The 19367-nt window shown below is 44.8% G+C and overlaps 1 protein-coding gene across 1 annotated transcript in view; it reads left to right on the top strand.

Moving 5' to 3' along the window:
• LOC148502466 (uncharacterized) overlaps positions 1-19367 on the top strand; it is a 106737-nt gene that overhangs the window by 48012 nt on the left and 39358 nt on the right. The window contains exons 2-4 of the mRNA XM_088449802.1: positions 7197-8915; positions 9171-9580; positions 14685-14781. Coding sequence (XP_088305928.1) covers positions 7197-8915; positions 9171-9580; positions 14685-14781 — 2226 coding nt within the window. The remainder of the gene's footprint in view (positions 1-7196; positions 8916-9170; positions 9581-14684; positions 14782-19367) is intronic.

Raw genomic sequence — 19367 nt, 5'->3', positions numbered from 1 at the left:
AGCGTCGCAGTACACGCCTGGTTTTTACACTGATGTCCTCGCAGTGCTAGCGGTAGGGTAAGGTAACCACAAGCGCTGTGATCGCATCCGATGGTGCTCAATGTACCTATGTTTTAAAACACTTCCTGGAGATGACGTGTACTGGTGGGCGGCTCTGCCTGTGCAATTGGGTGTACGCTGGCGACTCGCTAAGACATAGCGGGCATGCTTATGCCTTGGTGTGCGATCGCTCCCTGTGGCGTCACTGACAAATTTGCATACGCTGGGGCTGATTTGAAACCATCCAATCTCGTTTGTGATTTCCCTTGAACTCTCCCCAGCAGCTCCCTTGAACTCTCCACAGCAGCTGAACTCTCCCCAGCAGCTCACTATGTACTGTACACCAGATCTATCATGCACAATATAATGATTTGCATATTCATTACATCATGTGTGACAGTAGAGAGATGCATGCATGCATCAGGGAAATTACAGATGCACGGACGGGATCAGTGAGATTTGTCTGTGTTGCTGAGTTTAAAAAAATTAAAACCTGTGTAAAATGTAAAAAAAAAAAATGGCCTGCCCCCCCCCAAAAGAACAACCAGCCCTAGGCTTTGGAGACCCAGTGCTTACTGTGCTAAATACAGGGGACAAATGATATAGGGGTCCCTTGTATTAAGCACAACCAGCACCAGGCTATTCAGAACGTCCTGGTTGCCAAAATACAGGGGATAAAATATGTCGGGGTCCCCTTTATGTAACGCAACCAGCACTGGGCTCTGATCCAGTCCTGGTTCTGGAAAAGCAGGGGAAAAAATTGCATAGTGTTCCCCTGTAAATTCCAGAACCAGCACCAAACTTTTTCTAGCAAGGGGGTAATGCCACAGCCAGAGGAACCCTTTTACTGGGTCCCCCAGCCAAAGCATTACCACAGAACATTATGGAGCTGCGGACCCCCCAATAAAGGGGCCCCCCTCTCCTGGGCACCTCAGGCCTAGTCTGATATTCCGTGGCTATCCCCAGCACCCCTGGAGAACTGGGTGCTAGGTTGATTGTGTAGTGTGGTGTAAAAAATAGATGAGATAATATTGTCTTTTGTAGTAGTACTACAGGTCCCAGCAAGCCTCCCCCGCATGCGGGTACTTGGAGAACCACAAGTTCCAACATGCGGGGTATTACGGGCCCGCTGGTACCTGTAAATCCACAGCAAAATAAACATTTAAAAAACCACAGAACACACACTCCGTTGAAAGTAAAAATTTATTAAAACATACATACACTCTCTATCACACATACTCACCTATGTATCCCTGAGGCCATTCACGGCAAAAAAAATCCATACTCACCTCCTCCTATGCTTCGATCATGTACTCTTCTGTCCATGAAGGCATCCAGGGTCTTAGCAAAACAATTAACCAAAAATCTTGGACCAGTGGACATTAGTACTGTCCTCAAAGGACAGTACTACACGAATGATCACTCAGAGGTGGGATCTTTCTATAGAAATCCCGATGCTGATCATTCATTGGCTGAGAGAGGCAAGCCTTCCGCCTCTCAGCTAATGAACGGTTCCCACCATTGAAGTCAATGGTGAGAATCGCAAAGGTAACCTTAAGTAATCTTGCGTAATGCCCAGCATGCTGGTACTTGTGGTTTTCCAAGTACCAGCATGTGGGGGAGGCTTGCTGGGACCTGTAGCTCCAAGGCAAAATACAATATCTTTACTACTATCAATTGCACCACACTACATAGTCAACCTGGCACCCACCGCTCCATGGGTGCCGGGGATAGCTATGGGCTATCAGCCTAGGCCTGAGGTGCCCTGGAGAGGGGCACCCCTTTATTGGGGGGTCCCCAGCTCCCCACAGATCCCCAGCCTGGGCTGACTAGTGGCCCGGAGTAATGCTTTGGCTGGGGGACCTGGCGAAAGGGTTCCCCTGGCTGTGGCATTACCCCCCCCCGCTAGAAAAAAATTGGTACTGGTTCTGGAATTTACAGGTGAACCCTACACATTTTTTCCTCTGTATTTCCAGAACCAGGACTGGATAAGAGCCCAGTGCTGGTTGCACTAAATACAGGTGACCCCTACATCTTTTGTTCCCTGAATTTTGGCAACCAGGACTGGTTCTGAATAGCGTGGTGCTGGTTGTGCTTAATACAGGGGACCCCTACGTTGTTTATGCCCTGTATTTAGCACAACCAGCACTGGGTCTCCAAAGCCCGGGGCTGGTTGTTCTTTGGGTGGGGGGAGGGGGCACACCATTTTTTTTTCTATTTTTACACAGGCTTTATTTTATTTAAACACAGAAGCACAGACAGATCTCACTAATCAGTCCGTGCATCTATGTCATTGACACACAGATGCATGTAGCATGGATCTCCCTGATCCATCCGTGCGTCTGTGTTATTGACACACAGATATATGCAGCATGGATCTCCCTGATCCATGCGGGCATCTTGGTCATCCATTACATCATTCAGCGTGCATACACACGAAATGATGTCATGCCTTATCATTTCAAATACTGTGCTGGATTAATGACAGAAGTTGATTGGTTGCTTTGGGCAATTTGTCCACTTATCTCTCTCCAAGGCTTGATACATTTACCCCATAGTATTTATGTTTCTATGTTATGCTGCATAATATAACATTGTAAACTCCCACTGAATTTTCTACAAGATAAACTATACTATACATACAGTACTGTAGCTACCACAATATACTCCATGGAATATAATGCATGCAAGTACATATATAGGTTAAACATACCATGAGTAAATACCACACCTAATTACAAGACACACCACAGTTGCATCATAAATTCATTATCAGCATAGTGAAAAAGAATATATGTTTCTATTATGACTACCCGTGACATTGGCTTATGGAAGGCACTATTCTAGCGAGATAACCCCCTTATATCTACATCTACTCACCTGTACTGTAATTTAATGGCTGTTGTTTGTAGATAATACTGGAGATTTCCTTGCTGAATAGTGAGGTCACTCAGACTGTGAGAGACCAGTGCATGAGCAGCATCTGTACTGTGCAGGTCTCCCTCTGCGAGATCTCTCACAGTTCTACCAAGCATATTTGCCAACTCTCCCTGATTGTCAGGGAGACTCCCTGATATATAACAGCAATCTCCCTGTCTCCCTGAAGAATCCAGCAATCTCCCTGATTGCACCTTTCCCCCATTATGTAGCTGTTATATAACAAAAAAAACCCCAGAGCTATATTAATTCAAACTGGATAATTAGTATCATTTCCCTGCATTGGGTATAAGGAACAGTGGGCCTGATTCAGACCCGGTCGCAAACGCTGAGCGCTCGCAACTGTGTCGATGTTTGCCCACTGGGCATGCACACGACGGAGCCGGCTCCATCGTGCACATGCGCGAGACCCAGCTAGCGACAGGTGCTCCGTCGCTCCGGGTCTCGCACCAAATGGAGCGAGCTGTCGATGGTAATTGACAGCTCGCCCCATTTGGTAAGTGGGCAGGGGGAGGTGGCTGGCCAAATGGTGGCGTTCCCGAAGGAATGCCTGCCATTTGGGGGCGGCCCCACTGACATCACCAGTGATGTCAGTGGGAGAGGTTGCGGCTCTATTAGAGCCAGAAGCTTTCTGGGGCTTGCTGCCACGAGACTCTACCACAAGGGTCTCATCGCAAGCCCGATGGTCGCGATGGTCTTGACCATCGCGACCATCAACCTGGCCGCTCGCGATAGCTGTGGGTGGTCACCCACAGCTATGCGAGCGGCCAGGGGCCGAACAAAAACAAAAGAAACACCCTGATTCAGAGCGAGCGTTCATTCAGAGTGTCCATCTCTGAATCAGGCCCAGTGATCCCTATGGCTACATGAGTTTTCTGAAAAGTATCAGTGTGTTTTCATCATCAAATAAATCTTACTAACTGCTTTGGGACACATTTACATGCGGATGTAAGTCAATTTTATGACGCTCCTCTCAGATGTAGCAGCACACGCCCACTTTACCGCCGTGCTCATAGGTGCTGCTGACACAATCTCTCCCAAATGCTTTTTCAAAAGTAGGCAAGAACAGTATGCCCCCCAACCGCTGCCTGATTGACAGGCTGTGTCCGTTTGTGGTCGCCCCCTGTTTCCTGGGAGTGCGGAAGCCAGGGTCTGCGTCTTCTGACTCAGACTTCCTGGCCTCAGCACTGGAGCTGTGAGAGGCAGGGGCATATCTGTAATGGGTGCAGGGTGTGCAGGGCACATGGGCCCCTGGGTCCAGGGGGGCCCACACTGCACACCCTGCACCCATAGTCCTATACTTACCTCTCCATAGTGCTGCTTTGCAGAGCCAAGCTGGCGCTGCAGAGCAATATTAATCACTGGGAAAATGGTGATGGCCATTTTCCCAGTGACCTGCGCATGCGCAGTACTACTGTCCCCGGGAAAACGGAGCGGGCACCATTTTCCTGGAGACCCGCGCAAGCAGTAGTAGATTCTGGCACTAAGCCAGAATCTACAGTGCACCGCGGGACCACCAGAGAGAGGAGGGGGCCTGCACTGAATCTGCACGCGGGCCCCCTCCTCTCATAAAACTCCCCTGGCGAGTGGCAATCTGAGTAACTTCAGGGTTACTCAGATTTCCAATGGTATCACAGAGGATCCCATTCTGCACATTAGGATGCAGCAGTCGATCCATGATGCAGGCAGGAGACATCTATTGATGCCAGACTGCATTAGCACATGACTTGTACAGTATTGCACAGCTGCTTCCCTGTGACTGGGCAATACAGTACAACTCAGATTCAGGCCAGATACACATACAGTAGATTACTATAATACAATAGTCTAACACCACTGCCAGGAAGGACAAATAGGGGTAAACAATACACAAAGCTCAGCCTCTACCTTTGCGGAGAAATGAGGTGCTGGCTGCAAGTTTATCACACCAACGTTTCCAGCTTCTTTACTTGCAGCAAACATGGGGCCTGATTTAAAGTTGAGAGTAGAGTAAAATAGAGCAAGTAACTGAGCATCTTGGTAACACCATGTTGCACTGCAGGTGTGGGAGATGTACAGTGTGCAGAGAGATTTAGATTTGGGAGGGGCGCGTCCAAACTGACATCTAAATTGTAGTGTAAGAATAAAGCTGTGCAACATTTGTGAGCCACATGCAAAAGCAACCAGTATTTACCCCACATGCAAAACGGGATGTAGTCTCGACTATGAAATCCCGGCATGGGACTAATGATAGGCATCGAAATACTGAAACCTATCACTATCCAGATGCCGAAATCCCAACACCCGGCATACCGAAGGAAGGTAAGCCGGGCATCGGGACCTCTTAGCCACGGGAGGGGGGGTTAGGTTTAGGGACTCCCGGGAGGACTTAGGGTTTGGTACCCCCCTGGAGGGTAGGTTTAGGGTGCGGGGAGGGGGGGTTAGGTTTAAACACCCCTGGGGGAAGTTAGGGTTAGGAACAAAGGAAAAGATTAGGGTTAGGAACCCCTAATGGAGGGTTAGGGTTAGAGGGGGGGGGGGGGAGAGGGTTAGGGTTAGTTCTTACCTTACAGTAGTTGGGAATTTCAGCTTTCTGCATTCCGGCATCGGTATTACATCCACCGGGCTTAAGTCCGGCGGTATGTTATACCAATTCCTGCAAACCAAATACACGGTTACTTGCTCTATCTTAATCTATTCCCAAATCTGAATCAGGCCCATTGTCATCTTGATCAGACCCATACGTTTCTCAAAAAAACTTTTTGGATTTGGATACAAGCAAAAACATTACATAAAACCCCCCCAAAAAAAACAGTTCAGTTTTTCTCTTTTGCCATCTGAAAAAACCCCAAACCACACATACTGTAATAACAGAATAAACTGACTATCGCCATACCAGCTGCATTTATAGACTGTGGGCCCGATTCTGAGCTCACACACAGCTGAAGTCGGACGCAGTGGAGCGATGTTTTTGTACTGCACATGCGTCTTGATTGTCTGCACACAGGGAGCCTGATTCAGCATGGATCGCAATTGCAACCACGTACGCAGATCGGCCAAGGGTGTGTACTGCTTATACGTATGCTTCGCAGAGTGTGTGCGCAGGTTAGCATTGCGATCGCACTGCGATCACGCACACAGATAGAAAGCCAAGCCATTGCAGAGTGAGTGACAGGACATCAGTGTTTGGGGTTGGTGACGAGGGAGTGGACAGAGAAACGCAGGTGTGCCAAACGTCATTTCCTGGGTATGCATAAATTAGCCACTATGACAGCATACGCAGCTAAGGTATTCACTGCATGTAATGTTACTTGCGATCTATGAGACAGGTCAGAGCTGCTGTAATTCTGTGTGAGGGTCCAATGTTACTCGATGTTACCGATGTGTATGCAGGGCTGTGAGGTATTACGGATGTGAGAAAGCGTTTGTGGGCATCTCTATACGGGCTGTGTGGTTGCAAACAGCATATTTTTGCAGCAGAATTGCATGCGTCCACGCAGCCACGAGCGCAATAGCGATCCGTGATAATTCAGGCCCAGAGTCTTTCTACTGATTCAGATGCATGGGCTCCAAAATGTATTAGACATGTATAGGCCATTCCTGGGCAATGACAGGGAATTGGCTATTCTGATGCATGGCGATGCCGCGTCCTAAGTGAGTGGTGCTGACGTGGTGCTGAGACTGGTTGCGTAGAAATATCCTTCATCGCTAAGTTTTGGAAGTCATGCTCTAGTATGGGTCTAGTGCGACCGACGGTGGAGTCTAAAGATGCACCAAGTGGTATATAAGCATCTAAAGAGGAAAATTGGGCATCTTAGTCCATGCACATTTGGGTACAGGGCTCTACGCCAGGGAAGGGCTTGTATCAGCATCAGCATTAAGTCATAGATGGACTGTAACTGTGGCAGAAGACGCGCACATGGGCGCCGATGTGTCCTATTCAGAGTCTTCCCCTATTAGTCTAATATATACCCCAGAAAGGAAAAGCAAGAGGTCTGCTCAAAGACTGAATGACCAAAACCTTAAACCTCTATGGAACATTCCTATTCTACAAACAATATTTTTAAAATTGATTGATAATGATAAATACAGGAAGCTCAGTGACCTAAAGCTCAGTGACCTAATGCAGGAGATAAGGATGAGACTCAGGATAGCAAATTTCAAATAATTAGTTATGAAAATGATACTGATGTAATATATTACATTGTCAATTTCTGATAGTTGTAAATTATGTTTTACAGCAGCATCAATTACAGTTCTCAATACAAGCGCAGCTTCAACTGCTCCACCACCCTCTACCACAACACTCACTGCAGCAACCACTACTACTGCAGCTCCCACTACTACAGTGGCTCCAACTACTACAGCAGCAACCACTTCTACAGTGACTCCAACTACTACAGCAGCAACCACTACTACAGCAGCTCCCACTTCAACAGTGGCTCCCACTTCTACAGCGGCTCCCACTACTACAGTGGCTCCCACTACTACTGCAGCTCCCACTTCTACAGTGGCTCCCACTACTACTGCAGCTCCCACTTCAACAGTGGCTCCCACTACTACTGCAGCTCCCACTTCTACAGTGGCTCCCACTACTACAGCGGCTCCCACTACTACTGCAGCTCCCACTTCTACAGTGGCTCCCACTACTACTGCAGCTCCCACTTCAACAGTGGCTCCCTCTTCTACTGCAGCTCCCACTTCGACAGTGGCTCCCACTACTACTGCAGCTCCCACTTCGACAGTGGCTCCCACTACTACTGCAGCTCCCACTTCTACAGTGGCTCCCACTACTACTGCAGCTCCCACTTCTACAGTGGCTCCCACTACTACTGCAGCTCCCACTTCTACAGTGGCTCCAACTACTACAGCAGCAACCACTACTACAGCAGCTCCCACTTCAACAGTGGCTCCCACTTCTACAGCGGCTCCCATTACTACAGTGGCTCCCACTACTACTGCAGCTCCCACTTCTACAGTGGCTCCCACTACTACTGCAGCTCCCACTTCAACAGTGGCTCCCACTACTACTGCAGCTCCCACTTCTACAGTGGCTCCCACTACTACAGCGGCTCCCACTACTACTGCAGCTCCCACTTCTACAGTGGCTCCCACTACTACTGCAGCTCCCACTTCAACAGTGGCTCCCACTACTACTGCAGCTCCCACTTCGACAGTGGCTCCCACTACTACTGCAGCTCCCACTTCTACAGTGGCTCCCACTACTACTGCAGCTCCCACTTCTACAGTGGCTCCCACTACTACAGCGGCTCCCACTACTACTGCAGCTCCCACTTCTACAGTGGCTCCCACTACTACTGCAGCTCCCACTTCTACAGTGGCTCCCACTACGACAGCGGCTCCCACTACTACTGCAGCTCCCACTTCTACAGTGGCTCCCACTACTACTGCAGCTCCCACTTCTACAGTGGCTCCCACTACTACAGCAGCAACCACTACTACTGCAGCTCCCACTACTACAACAGCTCCCACTTCAACAGTGGCTCCCACTACTACAGCAGCTCCCACTTCTACAGTGGCTCCCACTACTACTGCAGCTCCCACTTCTACAGTGGCTCCCACTACTACAGCAGCAACCACTACTACTGCAGCTCCCACTACTACAACAGCTCCCACTTCAACAGTGGCTCCCACTACTACAGCAGCTACCACTTCTACAGTGGCTTCCGCTACTACAGCAGTGACCACCTCTACTGCAGCTCTCACTTCTACAGTGGCTCCCACTACTACAGCAGTGACCACAACTACTGCAGCTCCAACTTCTACAGTGGCTCCCACTACTACAGTGGCTCCCACTACAACTGCAGCTCCCACTACAACTGCAGCTCCCACTTCCACAGCGGCTTCCACTTCCACAGCAGCTTCCCCTACTACAGCATCTCCCACTTCTACAGTGGCTCCCACTACTACAGCAGCGACCACAACTACTGCAGCTCCCAGTTCTACAGTGGCTCCCACTTCTATTGCAGCAACCACTACTATTGCAACTCCCACTTCAACAGTGGCTCCCACTACTACAGCAGGGACCACAACTACTGCAGCTCCCACTTCTACAGTGGCTCCAACTACTATAGCAGTAACCACTACTACTGCAGCTCCCACATCTACCGTGGCTCCCACTTCAACAGTAGCTTCAACTTCTACAGTTGCTCCCACTACTATAGCAGCTACCACTTCCACAGCGGCTCCCACAGCGACTGCAGCTCCCACTACTACTGCAGCTCCAACTACCACTGAAGCTCTCAGTACTACTGCAGCTTCCACCACAGCAGTTCCCACTACTACAACAGCTCCAACATCTACAGCGCCACTCACTATTACATCAGCTCCCACTACAACACCAGCTTCCACTACTACTGGAGCTCCCACTACCACAACAATTCCCACTACAACTGTAGCTTCCTCTACTATTACAACACCCACTACTACTGTAACATCTATATCTACAACATCTTCCATTTCGACTGCAGCTTCCACTACTACAGCAACTCCCACTAATACTGTAACAGCCTCTACAACTGCAGCTCTCACTACAACTGTACCAACTACTATAGCATCCACCACCAATACAGCACCCACATCTGCTGCAGCTCTCACTACAACTGTACCAACTACTATAGCATCCACCACCAATACAGCACCCACATCTACTGCAGCTCTCACTACAACTGTAACAACTACTACTGCATCCTCCACCAATACAGCATCTACAACTACTGCAGCTCTCACGACAACTGTACCAACTACTACGGTATCCTCTACCACCACCACGCCCACATCTACTGCAGCTCTCACTACAACTGTACCATCTACTACTGTATCCTTCACCAATACAGCATCTACATCTACTGCAGCTCTCACTACAACTGTACCAACTACTACAGTATCCTCTACCACCACCACGCCCACGTCTACTGCAGTTCTCATGACAACTGTTCCAACTACTACTGCATTCTCCAGAACTACAGCACCGACAACTACTTCAGCTCTCACTACAACTGTACCAACTACTAGTGCATCCACCACCAATACAGCACCCACAATTACTTCAGCTATCACTGCAACTGTGCCAACTACTATAGCATCCACCACCAACACAGCACCCACAACTACTTCAGCTCTCACTACAACTGTACCAACTACAACTGCATCCACCACCAATACAGCACCCACAACTACTTCAGCTCTTACTACAACTGTACCAACTACTACTGCATCCACCACCAATACAGCATCCACATCTACTGCAGCTCTCACTACAACTGTACCAACTACTAGTGTCTCCACTAACAATACAGCACCCACAACTACTTCAGCTCTTACTACAACTGTACCAACTACTACTGCATCCACCACCAATACAGCATCCACATCTACTGCAGCTCTCACTACAACTGTACCCACTACTAGTGCCTCCACCAATACAGAACCCACATCTACTGCAGCTCTCACTACAACTGTACCAACTACTACTGAATCCACCACCAATACAGCACCCACAACTACTTCAGCTCTTACTACAACTGTACCAACTGCTACTGCATCCTCCACCAATACAACATCCACATCTACTGCAGCTCTCACTACAACTGTACCAACTACTATAGCATCCACCACCAATACAGCACCCACAACTACTTCAGCTCTCACTACAAGTGTACCAACTACTAGTGCATCCACCACCAACACAGCACCCACAACTACTTCAGCTCTCACTACAACTGTACCAACTACTACTGTATCCACCACCAACACAGCCCCCACAACTACTTCAGCTCTCACTACAACTGTACCAACTACTAGTGCATCCACCACCAACACAGCACCCACAACTACTTCAGCTCTCACTACAACTGTACCAACTACTACTGTATCCACCACCAATACAGAACCCACATCTACTGCAGCTCTCACTACAACTATACCAACTACTGGTGCATCCTCCACAATTACTGCACCCACATCTTCTGCAGCTATCACTATAAGTGTACCAACTACAACTGTAATACCAATGACTACTGCAGCTCCCACTATAACTACTGCACCTGTAACTGCTACTACAGAAGCAGGAACTGTCACTGCATCATCTGCTATCACCACAGCTCCTACAACTACAGGATCACAATCTACTACTGCTGCTCTAGTTACTAATGCTGCACAAACTTCTACTGTAACTTCTACTACTACTTCAGCATCCACAACTACAACTAATATTGCTGTTGTCCTGGCAGAAAGTTACAACCGTAAGTATAATGTCTTAGAAAATGACAATGCAGTTTTGAGTACAGTATAACTTCCTAATTTATCCTATCTACATTACCTCCCCCAAAATGTATAGAATTCTTCTCTAAACAGTTGATTATAAAACCTGTACAAATTTACCACATAATATAATCCCTGACACAATGGGTCTGATTCAGACATGGACAGAATTGCAGAGCCGCACACAAACAGCTTTGTTTTTCCATCCATCTTAATGCAAATGCAGAAGGATGTGTCAGGCACCTCCTTTCTGCATTTGCGAGCACCATCATGACCAATGGTCGCTCCTTTGGTCAGGCTGCGGGAGCTGAAGCAAAGCCTGGCCTCGTCCTTCCCGTAAAACGGTGGCGACACTCCTCCATTTCCGGGAACAGTGACCAGCCACGCCCCTGCTCCAAACCCAAAAGCTGCTGAACGTGTCCTGTGCAGGCACAGACTACTAAATATCGGAGATCTATGTTCGTCATTCGATAAACCTATATCTCTGAGTCATGGCCAATTGTGTGACACATGCTCTGTATGGAATGATGCCTGCTCTGCAGTATACTATAGACACTTATACAGTAATTACTAGTATGAAAACATTATACAGATTGTTACTCTTTATTACAGTGCCATATTGGTCCATCATCCTCATTGCACTGGCCTCTGTACTTGCTCTGGGATTGCTGATGGGTTTACTTTTTGGGGTAAGTATAGCACCTGTTTCAATATATTGTTTCATTCAATATAGTTTTATTACGACTTTCATGATCTACGAGTTAATCAAAATGCCATGAATTGTTGTTGTTTTTATAGCATATACTTTATTACCCACTGCCGTAGAAAGAATTTATCAGGCGCCTTATCCCTGCAGAATGTTTTGGGGGACCAGGTTCACAAACTGCAAAAATGACACTGACATGGATTGTGGTGTCACGCAAGGCCCTAAATGTTGTAGATGGAGGTTTCAACATCCCCATGTGCCCACATCAAGATCTTAAAATCCTTAAGGCAGGGGCGTATTTACAATGGGTGCACACCCTGCACCCATAGTATACTTACCTCTCCGGAGTCCCACGTCAGCGCTGACATCTGCACTGTAAAAGCAGCTGGAAAATGGCAGCCGTGCCAAATTTTCTCAGTGACCTTCGCATACGCTATAGATTTTGGGCACACTCTAGTGCCCAGAGTCTATAAGTGCGGCGCTGGCCTTGCAGCAGCCAGACTGAGAGGAGGGGCCCATTACGGAGACTGCACACGGGCCCCCTCCTCTCAAGAAACGCCCGTACCTTAAAGCCTTGTCTGAACCACTCCTGTTGCATCTATCTACTTTGTAACATTAAATACTCTGCAGATGAGGCAGCTCCAGCTACAACACACAGTCTCTGGTGATCATAGTCTCATCCATGGTGCTTCAAACAGACTCACCACCTGCAATAGTGTTCCTGTGTTGCCAGAGCAGGATAAAGACCCCACAGGGCCCTACTCAAGATATAAGTTTGGGGCCCCCTATTAATGTAAACAAAGGGAATATATAGGGCAGGATGAAATTCATTATGTTGACACCACATATGAGGAAGCCAACTTCCCAGCACCGGGATGCCGACAATGTTAAAATGCGACTTAAACTATTTTAATTGTGTCGCTACTAAATATTTAAATATGCTGCTAGTCCAGCATGATTATAGTTACATAATCATGGAGGGGAGAGGACATGGGGTGAACTGCTGACAGAGCAGACACCGGGGAGCGGCACACAGCAGCAGGGGGAGAGATGGCATAGGGGGAGGGGGGGCACAGACATCCATAGGGCATAGCAGATGTAGGGAGAAAAGTATAACTTTTCTGTGAAGCTGACTCCTCAAAAAGAGCAGTTTTTCAGAAGTGATATTTTAGGCACTCCATACCAGATCTTATGATCCACTTATGTAAAGCAGACAAAAAGGCATTCATAGTAGTCCATCAGGTGTCGCTGAATACCACTTCCAACGTATTTTGGGTTGAGAGCCAGCTTGTTCCTTGTAGTTCCTTGTAGTCCTCTTATTCATCGCATTTCCATATGGTTTTTATCTTTATCAAGGCAAAATGAGGACACCAGTCTTATGGGTATTTCTACCCAACCTCAGTCATATCTAAAAAATAGATATTTCCAGACATGGAATTTTCTATCAGCTAACCACATTCAGAAGAATCCAAAAGAATCCCTTCCAGCCTCCCACCCTATAGTTCTGCATAATCTAAATTGAAAAAAGTTCCCGCCGATTGTAGACTTCCTACAGGAACCAGAAGTGATGTCACAATGTGTCCCGAGCCTAATCTTCCCCACTGGAGACCTTAATGAGCTCCGGTCCCATGTGGATCACTGTGATCTCAGTTGTATTGAGACTTTCTAACTAGCCTGAGTGTCACGTATCTGGGCTTAGTTTGTATACTTCATGTTTATCTGTATAAATGGCATATATTATTATTATTATTATTATTATTATTATTATTATTATTATTATTATTATTATTATTATCATTTATTTATATGGTGCCACAAGTAAAATTATTTTTGCTTTTTGCCAATGCTTTGTCAGTGCTTCACTCGTATTATCCTGGTTTGATTTTTTAAAGACCATAAAAATTAAAAATTTGTTTTGTGTTACTTTGGTTTTGTTGAACGTCTTTAAAGTGCATTGATAGTGCATGAGACTCCAATCCCTTCTTTATATTACGTAGGTGTTCACCCAGTCTAATTTTTAATGGTCTACTAGTCCTTCCTATATAAAATTTGTGGTAGGTACACTCTATACCGAAGATCACATTACTTGTGTGGAATGTGATAAAATCTTTAATAACATGTTTCTTATTATTAATACAAATTTCCACTTTTTTAATTGCCAAAGGTATTGGTTACATTTTTGCACCCTATGCGCACCTGTCTCTATCCAAACTTTCCTGTACAATAACACAATCTCTGGCTTCCCGGTCCCCCGAGTGTCTGTCTTGGCTCTTTGCTCCCCTGTCTGGTTCTCACTCTTATCCACTCCCCAATCAGCATCTGATGTCTCCGACGCTGACCGGTGCATGTGCAGTGGATACAGACATCTTTCGCAGATGAGAAAGATGTAAAGAATCTCCTCACCGGGACAGCCCTTTACCGCAAGGGTTATCCCAGGACTTCAGCAGACATACATATGGTGGCAATTTGAAAGTGAAGAGCAACAATTTTTTAAATGCCACTTTTTGTTTTCTTTTTAGATAGACCCCAAAATCACAAAAATAATCTTGTCAGATTTTTATTTTTATTACTCATTTATAACATTCTTGTACCCATACTGTAGGGTAAATATATTATTGTGATATTAATTTATGCTTCATATTTATACAGATTGTAGGTTGTGTACGATTCTCAACCTCAACATACAATGTAACCGGGTACCCAAGTTACTCTACACACTATGGATGGAGTAATCCTGCAGATCAAACCACAGACCTGGAGGGTGGAGCACAAAGAAATCAAGGCTGTGACCGAACTCTTCACCAAAGAGATGAACATGAACTGTGCTCAAGACATCAGTGTGGAAAGAATCCAACCAATTAGCCTGAACTGTTTAGCACTTGTTATTGTCATTGTTACTCATTCCCATGCAGGGACTTTGGGATGGAACTGTCACCTCTCAGTCAAAAGAAATCCACAATTGCCAGCCCTAGGCTTAAATGAATTGTGTTCTTGTGTGATCCTATTACAGAATATCATGTAGCAAAAACCACTTTACACAATTCATCCTCCTTGTGTTAAATAATTTTCCTTGGCATACTGTACGTGACCTGCATATGGCTTTTTAAAAATTGCCCCACCCCAGTTAGATCCTTCTGTTTTTTTTCTAATCCCTTAATTCATTTTTCTTTGCTACTGAAAATAAATGTAATATTTATTTATTTATTAACAGTTATTTATATAGTGCACACATATTTTGCTGCACTTAACAGAGAATATTGAGTAATTTAGTCAATCGATCCCTTCAACAGTGGAGTTTACAGTCTATATTCCCTACCTCATATACACGCACACGAGGGTTAATTTTTGACAGAAGCCAATTAACTTACCAGAATGTTTTTGGATTGTGGGAGGAAAATGGAATACCTGGGGGAAACCTAAGCAAACATGGGGGAAACATACAAACAGATACGATCCTGGTTTGGAATCGAACCCATAACATCAGTGCTGAGGTAGCATTGCTAGCCATTGTGCAACCAAAAAAAAAAAAAGTCACCTGTCAGTCTCTCTTCCCCCTAGGTAGAAGTCTATAGTGTCTAGTGCTTAACCCAGTGTGGTTCGCTTCTTAACATTAACCACTAATTCTGTATGTTTCCATAGGGAGCTCGGCATTTAAGCACAGTCTTGACTGTATTATGAAAAGATAGCCTACATTCTAGCCTAGAATAATGTTAGGAAACCTTGGTGTCTGAAAGGGCGATGTGTTCCTACTGTTCGGCTGCCAAAAGGAAACAATAGGTTCTGTTCTTACTAGACTTCAAAAACCGTAATAGCAATCCACTTCAAGGCTATGTATTCCAAGACCAGTGTATGTGAGGCAGGACCTTGCGACATTAAAGACTGGCCTCATAACTAGAGGAGCTGTAAGTGGCACAGTTAATGAATTGATACATTGTATATACATTGTGCAGGAACAAATAAGGGCTACAGTGACATTTGTTGTCCTTCTTTAGTGATGAGAATGTGGTGGATCAATGTATGACCTGCATGATGTTACTATGTAGCAGAGTGGAGTAGTTAATGATGACCCTACACCTTCCATGATATTAGTATGTCATTATGTAAAGGTGAAATAGCAGTGGCGGACTGGAGCAAGAAGGGCCCCCCCCCGGGGAATGCAGTGATAGGTGCCCATGCTTAATGGGTGTGGCCAGTTAGTTAGGCTAACCATTAGGTGAATCTTGTGTAATTTCTGTAGAAGTGCATGTTTATCAGCGGTCCTGCTCAACCAGGTAACTTAACCTCTAATAGAGTAACAATGTATAATTTGAGAGCACAGTCTGGAACCTGACCCCTAGAGGAGGGAGTGGGCCTTCAGGTAGTGGGGTCCACCAAGTATTTACCCTGTACCCATTGGGTCACTCCAACCCTGGTGAATAGTAAGCTGCACACCGAGAGACAGCTGTTGGTTCATGATGTTACTATATCTCACTCTATCTGTGCACAGTTTTTCATACATTATTATTTTGTATTCAAGAATAATTAAATAGCACGAGATGAGAAAACATTCTCAGGATCCTAATAGGACATTCTGCTACCTTGTTTCTATGCATTAAGTATCACAGTGTTATAATGTAATCTGCAAAAGAGTGATTTATAGCAAAGGTGTTATCATTTACATCATTTTATATGCTTAAATATTTTATATTTATTAAAGGATATATACTGTATTGTAAATACATACATTTATATCAGTAGATGCATTTTATTTTCTAAAAATGTTACAAATATTTTATGTATGTTTACACCAGTTTACTGCTTTATCTGTAACACATATGCCAGCAATGTAGTCCTTATTGTGATTTCATTATTAAAGGAAACATAATACAGACAGTTTAGCTTTATTTCAATACAAGAAAAATATCAGGTGCATCTGGGTGTGTCAATTAATCTAAAATGCTGCTCACCAAGTGAGGGGAGGCTAACCCCTCCAAAATCCCTGGAGAAAAAAAGAAAAAGATGGGAATACAGAAAAATTACAATTTATTAAATGTATTGCACAAATATTTATAAGGTACACAATAAATAAAAAAAATATATATTTATAAAAATACAAGGATTCTACAGTACAGTACCAAATTGGGATTAAAAAATAAAATAAATGAGCACTGGTGCCTCCTGCCACTGTGTCAATATAATAGTCTGTCAGACTTAAGGAGACTCTTACCTCTACCTTATATATGCTGGCAGGGAGATACTGCTATTGCCCAGTAATAAGAGACTATTAGCACTGCTCTGTCATTGTTGCCACATTTCAGCTGAGAGTGATCACTGCAGATAGTGACTGTAAAAAGTAAAGTAAACCAATCATATTCTAGCTATTATCTTCTAGAAGGTGCTTGTTAAATGTTGAATAGAATCTGATTGGTTGCTATGGGCAACATCTCCTCTTCTAAAAACTCTCACTTTAGTAAAAATACCCCTTATGCTTTCTACATTCTGACATATTTCTTTGAGACATTGACACATAATCCTGTTCTCAGGCGCCCCTATCCAGGTCGGCATCAAAGTGATAATCAATTCTTAATCCCAGTGGTTATATATATATATATATATATATATATATATACTGTATACACACACACATGGTATAATATGACTTGCCAACATAGAGCCTCACTTTTTATACAGTCTGAACATTGTAAATTGGTCTCACAAAGGCGACTATAAAATTCACTGCACATGTAGCAATTTGTTCCAAGAGACTTCTCATAGGCACCATGACTCAGATTTCCACCTGTTTCAGCGAATGATACATTATATCTCCTGAAGTCTTTCAGACTATTATATTGATACAGTGGCAGGAGGCACCAGTGCTCATTTATTCTATGTTGGAATCACTGTTTGGTACTGTAGAATCCTTGTATGGACCATGACGCACGCACAGTGGTAAAAAAATCGCTCAATTTGCGAAAACATCTCTGAATATACTTTATTAGTAATATTTTATTCTTACAGTTTTATTAATTCGGACAATAAATAGTCACTGGACAGTACAATACCAATGGGGTAAATGGACTTTCCCCTGCATTGGCGTATCTATAATGGGTGCAGAGTGTGCGGTGCACATGGGCCCACATCAGTCACCCTACACCCATATATAGTTATACTTACATTTCCACAGTCTCCAGAGTGCTGCTTCATAATACCGGGCCGGCACTGCAGGGCAGCAAAAATCACAGGGAAGATGGCGGTGGCGGCCATTTTCCCGGTGACTGGCACATGCTCAGTAGATTCTGGCAAAAAACCTGAATCTACTGCTCTGCCATAGAGGAGGGGGCTTACAGTGAGTCTGCACATGGGCCCTCTCCTCTCTTAAAAAAATGCCCCTGTCCCTCTGGATGGTCTATTGTGTCACTAATGCATTTTGGTCCTGATTCAGAGATGAATATCAAATAATGAAATTATGAATATAACCAGTGCACTTCAGAATGGCCAATATGACTCTTCAGTGTAGCAGTGTCACCCCACACTCCCAAGATACAAACATCAAACAACGATATCACCAATGAGTCCTTATGGCGCTAAAGCAGGTGATGTAGTTCCACACTGGATAACCATCAGTGCTGTAGCCTTAATATAATAGTTTCACTCAATCCTTCCAGCTGGTACACATCAAAGAAACAAACAAAACTTCTCATAGTGCAGTAGATCAAACACTTTAAATAAACATAGGTAATAGGTCCAGGCTCTATTACTGCATATGATACATGTGATATTTGACAAAAAAGCTTCAGTGGGAGAGGGTTAAACCCAATAATTAACAGGAGACCTTGATATTAGATCCTTCTTTGTCATCTTGAGTCCCACCAGCATTTTAGAATTCACATACAGTAAAATAGATAGAAAACCTCTAATAGCGTGAAACTGTATTAAAAAAATTATAAAACATTAAAATATACAACAAAGGCTGCAATAGGCTCTCACCCGGTGTAATGGTCTACCACATACAATAGCAGACAAAAGAACAGTGTTACAGATGTTACCGGGGTGTCCGCAGAAATCACCGTCCACCTACCAGGTCAAGTCCAACTGCATCCCAAAGAATATTCCTCCTATCCAAAACATTTAAAAAATTAGGTGTGTATCTTCCTTAATGCATAAGGAGGAAGTGAGCCGGGTCTGATATTTCTACTCCCCAATAAACCAATAGGGCATAGCCTATTGTCAGACATGGATCAGATAACTTCTAGATTAAAATGCAAAATCCTACAATATCCCATTCCAATTTTAGGCCATATTGCTGTTTGATATAATCCAATAGTGCATAAATTCTGCTCAGGCAGTTATTCATAATGTACATTATGGTTTCCACTGTAAGTAACCAAATGCCCTGGACACCCATCACATCCACGCTGCATGATTCTCCTTCCAAACACAGGAA

This window comes from Taudactylus pleione, unplaced genomic scaffold (assembly GCF_031769625.1).
Source record: "Taudactylus pleione unplaced genomic scaffold, aTauple2 ptg000496l, whole genome shotgun sequence".
In the NCBI taxonomy this organism is placed as follows: domain Eukaryota; kingdom Metazoa; phylum Chordata; class Amphibia; order Anura; family Myobatrachidae; genus Taudactylus; species Taudactylus pleione.
The sequence above is the reverse complement of the archived record's forward strand: the minus strand, read 5'-3'. Positions and strand labels throughout refer to the sequence as shown.